Genomic DNA, 12,831 nt, shown 5'->3' on the forward strand with positions numbered 1-12,831 from the left:
TGAAAAGTGGCAAGTGTTTTCCAGAGTTACCAAAGAGGCCAACCCTCAAACCTAAGAAGGCCGATTATTCCCAAACAATAGATTAAAAAAATAATTCAAACCTCGGGCTATTATAATGAAATGAAGACTAGCAAAGGAAGAAAAGAAAATTTTAAGAGCAGCCAAAGAGAAAAAAACAGATCTCATCCATAGGAAGGCGTCTGGCCCGCTATGCAAGTCCCCAGAGGAGACAGACAGACAGACACGCAGGAGGAAGAAGCAACAGCTGTGTGGAGGGAGGAACTTGGAGCACCCCAGGAGCTGCCCAATGGCAGTGACAGGGGGAGCCCACTACAGCCTGTTGCCTCTTCCAATGACGGCCCATGTGCCCTTTGTACAATGAGATTAATACTTCTCCTGTCAAAAGGCAGATTATCCTCTCCTACTAAACTGTGGACTTTTGTGACCTTAACCACAGATAGGGCAAAAGTAAGTTTATGTAACTTCTGAGATTAGGTCATCAAAAGGCAATCCCAGTGTCTGCTTCCATTGTTAGTACTTTCTCGCCTAAAACCTTTAGGTGCCCTGAGCCCACCATGCTATGAAGAAGCCCAAACTTGTCCACATAAAGAGAAAGGACGGACAGGCCCTGAGACCAGGCAAAGAGGGAAAGAAGAAGGGAGGAAAGGAAGAGGTAAAGAGGGAGGACACCAGGAGAGAGGGAAAGCCGGAGAGGGCTATACCTAGCCAGGCTTGAGTTGTTTCAGACCTTCACTGTTCCAGCTGGAGCCACCATCTGATTGGAACCTCAGGAGAAACCCCAAGCTTGAACCACCCTCCAAATGCACCCTAAATTCCTCACCTACAGAAACAGGGGGAAATACTACAATGATTGTTGTTGTTTTAAATGTTGCTAAGTTTGGGGGTGACTTATTACACAGCAATAGACAACAAGGACATCTAAACTGCCTGCTGGCAGTTCTCCAGGTATCAGGAGAGAATGACATGAATCAGTTTCTCAGAATGAGGTCATCCAAGAACTTTCAGGCCTGAAGAACATCCATCATACTTGATATCATATATATGTGAAATACAGGGTCTTTCTTGATTACAATTCATAATATAAATTACAGCTAAAAGTAACTGTCTTGTTTTAGTTATTCTTCAGGGTATTAGTCCTCTTGGAGCCACTGTATAAAAATTAGAAAAATTATAATGTAACAGTGGAGGTGTTACTTATACATGCATTATAATCATTACATGTTAGCAAAGCAAACCAGGCATGAAATTTAAAAACTGAACTCACCCCCTTTCCTCCTGACTTTTGGTCAAATGGTACCATGGTGATTTGTTTGGAATCCCTCTGGTATGTACAGTAGTGCTTCACCCAAGAAGTTCCAAAGTGACCTGCAAGGTAAAATTTCCTATGAAACAACTATACATGTCCACTGTATTCTGCACATCATTAACTGGAGAAACACACAATTGATAACTCACAATGCTCGTCTACCCTTAAACTGTTTTAGGGGTAATACATTCTTCAGTAGACAGGAATAGACAAAAATCTGATTCTACAGGCTGGAAATGGAAGGAACCCCGGGCTTTCCCCCAGGGACCAAAGAAATCTGTTTCCCACTGATGTTACATCCAGTGGGTCTTAAAATATAAGGGAAGTAGAGCCTCCCTGGGGGAACAAATTCATGTTCCCATCATTAGTCTTCATTTGAAGTTTCCATTCTCTTCCCTGACAGGAGCAAGAGGATTGAAGCAGAAAAGGCTTCTCCAAGTGCGTGTCCCCATACCCGTCTGGCGTGATGACATCACGCTTCCCACACAGCTGCTCTTTGACTCTGTGCACAGACATCACAGACATCAAGGGGGCTCTGACCTACTTTAAAAACCCTAATTTTCACTCTCATGAAACTCAAGGTCTTAGCAGCAGGCAAGGAAACCTCAGAGACATGAGAGATGCAGAATGGAAGGGACTATCAATGCCCAAATATGATCTAAGGAGTATGTTCCTCAAAATTACCCTCAAGGAAGAGAGTGACACCATAGTCAAGCTCGAATGAAGGCTCTGATTTTTACTCAGTGACTGCCAATTTTTTTTATTTTAAATAAAAAAAGTACTATTAGAGTTCTTGTGGGTACTAGCCCACAAGAACCTCAATCGATACTGACGAGGTTTAGATGCTTACAGAGATCACATAGCAGAAACGCTTAAAACTTAAAAAAAAAAATTAATTAGCAGACATTTGATAATTATTAATGGTATGATATGACATGTGCTGCATGTCATTCAGTAAACTTAAAAATCAATACAGAAGTGTCTCCATGAGGGCATCAAGGACAAATGAAAATACCAACCATCCTAATGGATTCTCATAACTTGGGGGGAAAATTCCAGTGACAGAACAACACAAAGATTGCCAAAGTCTTGGACCACTTGAACATTAAAATAAACAAGGACAGAAACAGAGTATAGCCTATTAAATAACATAGAAATCTGTAAATCCATACTGACAAAGGAAAGACGGATGCATGGACAGATGGATGGATAGGAAGGGTGAGAGGAAGGGCAGCAGGGATGACACTTCCTGACAGTGCACTGAATGTCAGGTACTAAACGTGAAGGGAGTAGCAGAGCTGAGAAATCACCACTGTGCAACCATCACAGGAAAGACCAGGTTGGCAAGAATTGTCCGTGGACACTGTATGTATCTATGAGGGAAAGTGTGATAAGGAGAAGGATGTGTATATAATCTTAAAGCAGTACCCTACAGACTGCTAATCAGGTACGAGGGAAAATAGTGATTATAAAGTAGAGAAACCAGACAATATCCAACTAGGTGATCAAAATGAACATCACCACCCAGGGGTAAATGAACACTGTGTGCTCCAGGCGTGACCCTGGTGAAGAAAACAGCATTACTTACTTATGTAGGACTTGGCCAGGGAAGCATACTCCAAACCTAATCACAAGGAAACATCAGACAAATCCACACTGAAGACGATTTTATAAAGGAACTGGCTTATATTGCTCAAAAACGTCAACGTCATGAAAAACAAAGGCTGAGGAATTGTTCCAGATTAAAGGAGACAAAAGTCATGAAAATGAAATGTAACGTGAGATTGTGTTTTGGAGGAAAACAAAACGCTTTACAAGGACATTACTAGGACAACTGGCAAAACTGGAATATGGACTGTGGTTTAGAACGTTGTATCAATGTTAAATTTCCTGGATGTGGTCACATAAAAGAATATCTGTGTTCTTACAAAATATGCACTGAAGGAGCACAGTGTGTGCAACCTATTCTCAAATGGTCCAGATAAAGTGTGTTTATCTGTAATGTGCACACGCACGCCCCCATATGGAGAGAGAATGACATAATTAAGGCTAAATGTTAAAAATTGGTGAATCTGGGTGGAGGCTGTATTCTCGTTTTTTGTACCATTCTTGCAACTTTTCTGTAAGTTTAAAATTTTTAAGTTACAAAAAAATTGAAATTAGAAAAAAAGCTGTATTACAGCAATATGCTTTAGACTGAATTACAGAACCAAAAAAGTGGTTTTCATGATAATAAACTCATTACTGTCAAAAGAGCACAGGAAGATTTGACTAAAACCATGGACTATGGGGCAGCGCCTGTGCCTCAAAGGAGTAGGTGGTGGGTTCAAACCCAGCTCAGGCCAAAAACTGCAAAAAAAAAAAAACCATGTACAATGTAATGAGAAGGTACAAAAAGACAATAGTGATTTCAGACACATAAGTAAATAATATGAATAAATAAGTGGACACTAAACTATATTTTTCAATCCTGAAAATCTGAATTTTCAAGTTGACCTAAAACCTTTCTGGGGGATCTTCTCATTGGGGAAAGAGGTGATCACTGTGTATTCCAGTATATATGAAACACCCAAGTAAAGTAGCTTACATTTCTTTTACACTTCAATAAGCTCATTCCTTTCAGAAGAGGGGACATAAACTATGACCACAGCCAATCCTCCAACCCCACCATTGCCCCTATTGTCACTAGAGAAGTGTTTAAGCCCAAGCAAATTTTGAGTAATTGCTAAATAGAATAATCACTAAAACCAAGTGTTCTATACTACCCTATCAGAAAGATTTTAAGAGTGAAGACATTTACCTAACACTAAATCAAAGGGAAGACGTGATAGAACATAAAACTAGCCAAGCTGGGGAGGAGAAATGTGTCCTCCCAAGAAAGCAGAGTGGGAGACGAGAAGAAGAACTACCCTAAAAGCAAAAAAAAATCACTTTCTTTCATTCCTACCACTGCGTACATGAACTAAGTCTAGAAGTGCTACCCTAAGTAACACTGCCCCATCACAAAGCCTTTGCCCAGGCCTAAAGCATGAATCTGTGAGACCTACTAAGAACTCCATCTTAGCAGGTCCTGGCATTTCTTTTTTTTGACTTCTTAGGCATGGCAATGGGTCTTCTTCCTGACTCTGGGAATGAGCTTTTGTTTCTACTTGTAGTAAAATTAAAGTGCTGTAATGAAAGCAGTAGAGAAGAAAAGGGAAAGGGCCTTGGTTATGATTGGGCCTTCCTGAAGCAAGTCTCAACTGATAACTGAATCACCAAATATTAACTCTACCAGAGGAAATGACTGTTGACAGATAGTAAAGTCTAACATGGAAGAGGTTTCCCTGGCCTCTAGGCTGGGGGCACAGTAAATCAAGCTGCACTGGGGTTTAGGATCCTCAGAGCAGAGTAACACTAGGGAGAGAAGACCAACCACAAAGCCTTGGGGAATTCTAGGTTCCCAAGGGAATTTCCAGTCATAAAGGACACACAGGTAGACACGAGTCTGTGGACATCATCTTTCCCTTTGGAGAAAGTGAACTATAAAATTACTCTCATCCGTCTAAGCACGTACTTACAATCCCCAGGCACTACTGGATATATACACCACCTTCTGAGCAAAAGGCCTGAGTACAGCCCCAGCTGTTGTTAGCCAAAGCACTTACGTTTCTCTTGAACGTAGAGGTATCCTTCCATGGTGTAGGGACTGATGGTCTTGTGCTCAAGGGGATTCTCCTTCATCTTTTTCATCAATGATTCCACTTCTGACCTGGTACCTTCAAAGCGATTTCTTGTCTAAGATAAAGGAATTTTAGTCAAATTAAAGAAATGAAATCTCATCCTAATAGAATCCTAAGATCTAAACCAGGTAAGGACCATTCAACTCTCTAGGAATTGGCCACGTACTCACTTATAAACTTTGGTCTGGAAGTCCTGTACTGGAATGACTCTAAAACTCTCTTAGAGAAAATACAAATGCCCAGGCCTCGCTCTTAAAGGCCAGTTTAGTACCACTGGATGCCCCAAATGAGCATTTTAAATAGGCCCTCTGATTCAGAGTGGTCCAGTGGGTTTTTTCTCTAGCTGTAGGGAACGCTGTTTACTGATGGCTCACAGACGAGTCCCTCCTTAAAAGAGAGCTGCTTCACTCAAGGTCACTCCTTTCCCAGGATAAGATAGAAGCAAAAAGTGAAAGGGTCAAAAGCCTGGCTCCTTTGCTTATATGCAGGACCTGGGCTGGATCTGGGCTGTAGGATGAGCCCAGCTCCGAAACCCCCATGGCCTAAGAGCTCTGCTGAATCCGTATCAAAGCCCAACTTCTCCTGAGAATCAGCTACCTCCCTCCCCGAGGTGTTTTTGCAGCCCCTAATAAAACTGCATGTAAATCTTCACTTCAGAGTTTGCTTTCGAAGGAGCTCAGCCTAAGGGGTGCCATGCTTTGTGAAATCTTTTCAGATTCTGCAACTTCCTATTCTTTGAGACAATGCAGGGAACCATGCAAGCTCCAGGCTTCTAGAAGCCATGCAATACAAACCCCATAGACATACTAGGGTTTATTTTCTACACAAGGTCACCTTGAGACAAAGAACATCTGAAAGTTAACATGGGCCTTCACACCATGAAGAAGGGGGCTTAAGCCCCAAACTACTTGCTAAGCAAAAGCCCTAAGCAGGAGTCTGTGCACCAAAAGGTCCTGTGTTTAAAACTTGGAAACGAAACCTGGAAGTGAACTGCACTAACTTGGATTTCCTGTTAGCCTTCCTAAGAGTTGGACAAGAGCATATCCTTTGAGCCAGTCGCCAGCATGTGTCTCCTCCCCTCACCCTCTGAACACATTCTCCAAAGCCTGTGACCTGGCAGCTAGATACACAGAAGGGAGGCTGGGCTGGGCTTTCCACTGCCAAAGGAAATCCTGACTCTGCTGCTACAGATTTGAAACATAATCAGCAGTAGCACTTCCGAGAACATAAATAGTACTTCAAAATAATGGAGAGGAGGAGGATGGTCTAACCCAGGGCCACCAAGCACTCTAGAAATGCCTGCCCCCAGCTTCCCTGTGACCCCAAGAAAGACCCACCCTCCTCACCTATACTCCAATCCACATAGGTGGCTTCTACGGCAACCAGGCCCTTATTTTGTGTTTTTCCTTTCCTTAACCAGAGAAAGGAAGGATCCCCCACGCCCACTCACGTTCTGTATGCTAATGGTCAACTGTGTCTTGAAGTCACCGAAATCCTTGGCCAGTTCGTAACCATGGTGATAAAAAGTAAAGAGTCCTTGCAGGAAGGCCAGCAGCTGTAATGAAGGAAGAAAGGCAGGTTATCACATAAACAGGCTGAAATCAAGATTGATGTAGTGCATCTGAGTTCCCAGTGGTGACTGAAAGTCAAGAATAAATACTAATAGCTAATGTTTAAGGAGCACCACTTATGTGCCAGGCACTGTGCCATTCCACACCCCATTTCACTGAATACCCACAGCAACCTGCGACCTAAGTAATACTGTCATGCTCATTTACCAAAGAGGAAGCAGATTCAGAGAGATAAGAAACTTGCCCCCAAACACAAAGTGATGGCCAGGATTTGAAACCAGGTCTGCTTGGCACCAAAACCCATGGTCTTACCCTATGAGGCTCACCACCTCCTAAAAGTATCAATCCTCTAAAACTAAAGTCCAGGGCTCCAACTCAGTTTCCTTCTAGTACATTTGCCATATCAGGTTGTCACGCAGAAGAGGAAGGGAGAAAAGGAAGCTACAGGTCCCAGACTGCAGCTTAACAAAGTCAAATCAAAGAGAATCACCCCGATTAGAATTCAGCTGCAGAATGCGGCTATACTTCCCATAAACTATCCAAAAGTAAACACTACAGATTCCTTTATTAAAATATTCCCAGGTTCCCATATTTTTACTATGGTTTCCCCAAATTCTCACTTAAATCCTCTTAAGCTAAAAGATAAACCCAATCATTATTTAGTCTTGTTTTTTTTTTGAATAATGAAAACATATGTTCACCACAGTTCTCACCACAGACCCTCATATACTGAAAAACTATTACTGTCCCACTGTCCCCACCCTGAACCCCTGCCAGCCTTCCTTTCACCAAGCTAAATAAACCACATTCCTGCAGTCTCTCCTCTCCGAGCTTCTATCCAAACCTCACTGTTGTTACACTGCCCCAGCCCCGCCCCAGGTTCCACACACCTGCCCTCAGTTTCAAACTTCCAACCTGAGGAAAGGACTACAGCAAAAGCTGGAACGCGGCTTAGAAGGACCAGTGCGCACATCTCCCAAACCCGCCTCTACCACGTTGAAGGACTGTCTCTGCTCTAACTTCAACCCCTCAAGGCCAACTCTCACTTTGCTTAGTGGTCACTCGGACCTCCCCGCCTGCCCTACAGCATGTTACACCAAGACACCTTGGCTTTACTTCACATTGTTGTGTTCAGTTTTTCAGTCCCTAAGTGAACTTAGCTTTACTGATTGAACATAATCCCATCCCTCCCATCCTACTTGTTTTCACTTACCTCTCCTTTCCTGACAGGGAGCCCTAACAAAGACAGGAAAGGAATCTCATCCCACCCACCCTCCCACCTAGCATGCTGCAGGAACAGTGGTCACAAAGGTGTGTGCTACTCCATCTGAGCAGTGGGGACGCCAGCCGTTGGGCTAAGCCACATGCCCAGCCCTGTTTAATTGGAAAGCTCTGTACTGGAGGGTCAGATGAAACCCAGATTATGACAATAGTCAATAGACTTTTCATTGCCACTGTCCCCAGCCCATCTACCACAGATGGGAGAGCAGGCACTGCTGAGTCCTCTGGCTATAAAACCTTCTAGTGGCACCATCTACAGATCCCTAGCATAAACCAGAGAGTGAGTAGTACGTCACAGTCACAGAGACTGAAAGCAAACTCTTTTCCTCAAAGCTGACTCAACTTACTATTAAAATACCTTCCCTTGCCAAACATAGTCCCAGTACTCACAATGACAACTGTGTTTCCCCTCTCTCTTATCTCTGCACCCCCCCTGCCCACGAATGCTGTGCCCCAGAACTTTTCCAAGGCACTAAGCTACCCTCCCCCCAACCTCTCACTTGAGAGTAACTCAGAAGATGAGCAGCTAATTCTAAGGTCATTTCTCCTGTTAACTCTGACTTATTCAATTGGGCCGCTCTTGCTCAGAGTAATTAAACATTCTCAAATAGCTCAGTGAGATGCCACTGGGGCAGGCAGGCAAGTGCTCCAAGGGCAGAGGGTTACTAATATTTGTTGTGGCTTTTAATTCCTTAGGTGTCATGCCTCAGTTGTCATTTTCCTCTGGGAAATGACTCCTCAGATACTGTTACTCTGGCCCACTTCTTTTCCTTTCCTTCTCCCCTCACTATATCTTTTTTACTCCCTGCCCGCCCCGTCCCCCTCCCCCCCACATATCCTCTGAACCCTTTGTACCTAACAAGTGGGAAACGAACATCTACCCCTCAGGGGGCAGGGTGAGGGCCACAGGACCCCAGAGATGGGAGGATCTGTCTCCTTCAAAGCAAAACACAAGAAGGGGCAGCTTGCTACGGTCCCTCCACTAAGGAGTCAGCCATCCACTGAGCAGCCACAGAATCACAGTCTGACAAAGGAAAGACCTTCCCTGTCTCCCACTGCTTCTTCCCCATCATTGCGTCCCCTCAAGCAAAACTCATTCCTACTTCCTTTCTATGGTTTAAAAACTTCTATAAAGCAAAAATGAACTATCTGAGGAATTCAGGTTGTCACTATTTATAGAACAGAAATACTTCTAGGGGTTGAATTGTGTCCCCTCCCCAAAAAGAGAGATGTGGAAATCCTACCCCCAGCACCTCAGAATGGAACTTTATATGGAAACAGGTTCTTTATATGAGTAATCAAGTTAAATGAGGACATTGGCTGGGCCCTAGTATTTTTATAAGGCCACCATGACTGGTGCCCTTAGAAAAGGAGAAAATCTGGACACAGAGACAGATGAGGCACCCACAGCCATGTGAGGACAGAGGACTGGAGTGATGCATTTGTAGACCAAAAATACCAAATACTGCCAGCAACGGAAAGATCCTTTCCCTGCAGGTTTCAGAGTGCCCTGCAAAAACCTCACTTTCAGACTTCTTTCCTTTAAAACTGTGAAACGTTAAATTTCTACTATTCTAAAACACCCGGTTTGTGGTACTTTGTGACAGTAGCCGTAAAAAACCAATACAGCTGCCAATAATCATTCACTCAGGCAACAAAGAGAAAGTCGATCAGCAGGGTGATGAGAAGCGGAGCTGGATAAGCCACTTAACTCCCTTTAACTCATCTATGACAGGAGGATAATAGTGGCACCTGTGCTACATGGGGTCGTAGTGAAGATTGATGCAGACCATCCATGTAATGGGCTAAGCACAGCAGTGCTGTGAGGAGCTGCTTGGCAAGACAGCTATAATCAGACTGAGGTGGCAGAGACACAATGCAGTCCAGGCCACACTGGAGAAGGGGAGGCCCAGGGCAGGATGCAAAGACTAAAGACATGGGACAGAAGCAGTGAGAAAGGAGGGGACGATGTGGCACCAGGAAACACTCGGGAGGTAGAACTCAGAGAATGCAGTGCCTGAGGAATGTGGCCAGCGAGTTCTCAGCAGGACTAGCTAACCTTCAATTACGGAAACTCAGGGAATGGAAGGAACCTGGCTTCACCTTCACAAAGTCAGTATGTCATTATCTGCAATCCAAATCTCAAGAACATTTGGTACTGCAACAAGAAATAAATAAAGGCTTCCAGCACAAAATATACATAGGAGTTTAGATCCCAGAAGACTGATTTTCTTCCTTGGAAGAAAAACTTGGAACACTAAAACTCTGTTTCTTTTTCTGAAGGTCAATATCCTGGTACTTGTAGTTACTTTCTATGAAACAAATGAACATGGATGGCCAACATGCATGGAGATCCCTGAATGGCTGGAAGATTCCCTTGACTGCAACTCAAAATATGAAAACCCGCCCACACCTAGGTACCCCAGCAATTTAGTTCATTAGGTTTCCTGATGGTTTCCTTTCTACCTGTAAGCAATGAAATGCTATTTCATAGTGACTAAGTGCCAGGCTCTTCCAGCTCTGCTATTTATTAATACTAGATATGACCCTGGATAAGTAAATGCACATAAATGTTTCCATTTCTTTATCTGAAAATAGGAACAAAAACAGTACCTACCCACAGAGATGTTACAAGGATTGAATGACATAATGTAGGTAAAGCACATAGCACAGTGCATGACACGGTTTCAGCTAATACCATCAATTGTTATCTCATGTTCTTCCTTCATATACTCTAGGCCACTGGCTTAAACTGTAACAGCTGAATCATCTGGAGGTCTTACTAAAATACAGATTACTGAGCCCCACCCTTAAATTTCAGGTCTAGGGTAGTCTGAGAACTTACATTTCTAGTGCTTGTGAATCACTGACCTCATCAGCTGCGTTTTTGCTGTATGAATATCTTTCCCCAATCCCCAGCTCCTGAAGCCATGGACCTACTAGAACCTGGTATGTTCAGAAACAACAACTTCTGGAGCAAAGTGAAGGCCAAACATCAGAATCGTACTCTCGATTCTCAATCAACTCATTCAGTTTAACTTTAGGCCAATCCCTGTCATCTTCTCTTTGCCCTAACAGGGGACTGGAAATTTCTGTTCATTACCTCTCCAGCTGCCTCACTGTATGAACTGAAAACATCTGCATACTACCATGATTATGGTCTTTAAATCCCTCTGGCACTTCTATGCCATCCATCCTGTCCCACCTCTCACTGACCTGCCTACTACACTAGCTGGCTCTCCACCACATCCATCTTGCCAGTGAGGTCGTGAGCACCTCAGACAAAGCATCTGTGTCTTTAGCTCTTCTATGGCATTCAGGATTTATGACTATTTATGACATTCATAACTATTTATGTTAAAACAGGTAGGCCCTGTTAATATTGGCACTTGACTCATTTGTTCATAAATAGAAATAATTGCTAACTTCACTGGGTTCAAATCCGATTCTGATCCAAGCACCTTACACGGATAAACTCAGTCAACCCTCATAGCATCTTTAGGGTTAGGTGTAGGTGGTAGTATTATCCCCATTTGCTGATAGAGTAAATGAGGCTCAAAGAAATAACTTGCCTAAGAACACACAGCTAAGAAATGGGTAAGCAAGGATTTAAATCAAGGTTGTCTGGCTCAAGAACCTTTAACCATGATGCAACTGCCTCTTAAAGGGAAAACTCCCCAAGTCAAGAAATGCAATGGTAAATCCTTGTAGATTTCCTTTTTAAAAAGAGAAAGGAGGAAAGGAGGGACAGACAAGAGAAGGGGAAAGGGAGTGGGGGAAGGAGGAGGGAAAAAACTTATCCCAAACAGCAAAACCATCTAGCTGGGCCCAGCCTAGATTGGCTGAACCTCACAGATATGTGAAGACACATCTGCTGTTGTATAAGGTATTGCGGGTGTCACGGAGCAAAAGCTGTCAGGTGTAAAACTTGATTCACTAGGTACATCTACCAAGAGATCAAAGTTGGTAACAAAAACTCACTTCCAAAAAGCAGATGGGCCAATTAGAATAAAACTCATGTAAAGTAAGCAAATATAGAATAATATTAGTCAATATAAACGTAAAAATCATAGGAATCACATTGTTCTCTTCCTTTAGAAATTCTGGTAAAATGTAATTATGGTTTTGGACCAAGAATTTTAAATCATTATAACTAGGCTCAAACACATCTTTATAAATCAAAACAGGAACTATTATAATTAACATGTTTTTGTCAGTGAGAAATAAGTTTGTTTCTTCCTGTAGCATAAAAATCTGTGCTTTGGGATTTGATGAACTCTTATAAAGCAATTTCTACATCCTCTCATTGTGGAAGTGTTCTCCCTGCAAAAAGCTGTTGAGATGCTTGAAGAAGTGGTAGTTGGTTGGGGAGAGATCAGGGGAATATGGCAGATGAAGCAAACATCATAGACCAATTCTTTCAAGTGTTGAAGCATTTGGTTGTGTGACTTGTGATCAGGCATTGCTGTGGAGAAGAATGGGGCCCTTTCTGTTGACCAATGCCAGTGGCAGCCGTTGCAGTTTTTGGTACATCTTACCAATTTGCTTGAGTATTTTTCTCAGATGCAATCATTTTACCAGAACTCAGAAAGCTGTAGTGGTTCAGACTGGCAGCAGACCAAACAGTGACTATAACCTTTTTTTGGTGCAAGTCTGGCTTTGGGAAGTGTTTTGGAGGTTCTCTCAGTCCCACCCACTGAGCTGGTCATAGCCAGTTGTCATGTCAAATCCACTTTTCATCACATATCATAATCTGATGGAGAAATGGTTCATTGTTGTTGCATAGATCAAGAGAAGACAATACTTGAAAATGACAATTGCTCTGATTTTCGGTCAGCTCATGAGGCACCCACTTACTGAGCTTTTTCACCATTGCAATTTGCTTCAAATGCCGAACAACCATAGAATGGTCAACCTCGAGTTCTTCCGC

General features: G+C 43.0%; 1 protein-coding gene across 4 annotated transcripts in view; it reads right to left on the reverse strand.

Moving 5' to 3' along the window:
• Window positions 1-12,831, reverse strand: part of ARHGAP26 (Rho GTPase activating protein 26) — a 431,922-nt gene that overhangs the window by 286,885 nt on the left and 132,206 nt on the right. For all 4 annotated transcript variants that reach the window (XM_023515652.1, XM_023515656.1, XM_023515658.1 and 1 more), the window contains 3 exons: window positions 6,500-6,604; window positions 4,975-5,104; window positions 1,286-1,386 (listed from right to left, as the gene is read on the reverse strand). In XM_023515652.1, coding sequence (XP_023371420.1) covers window positions 1,286-1,386; window positions 4,975-5,104; window positions 6,500-6,604 — 336 coding nt within the window. The remainder of the gene's footprint in view (window positions 1-1,285; window positions 1,387-4,974; window positions 5,105-6,499; window positions 6,605-12,831) is intronic.

The sequence above is a fragment of the Otolemur garnettii genome, unplaced genomic scaffold (genome assembly GCF_000181295.1).
Source record: "Otolemur garnettii isolate 467f Iridium unplaced genomic scaffold, OtoGar3 scaffold00003, whole genome shotgun sequence".
Lineage (NCBI taxonomy): Eukaryota > Metazoa > Chordata > Mammalia > Primates > Galagidae > Otolemur > Otolemur garnettii.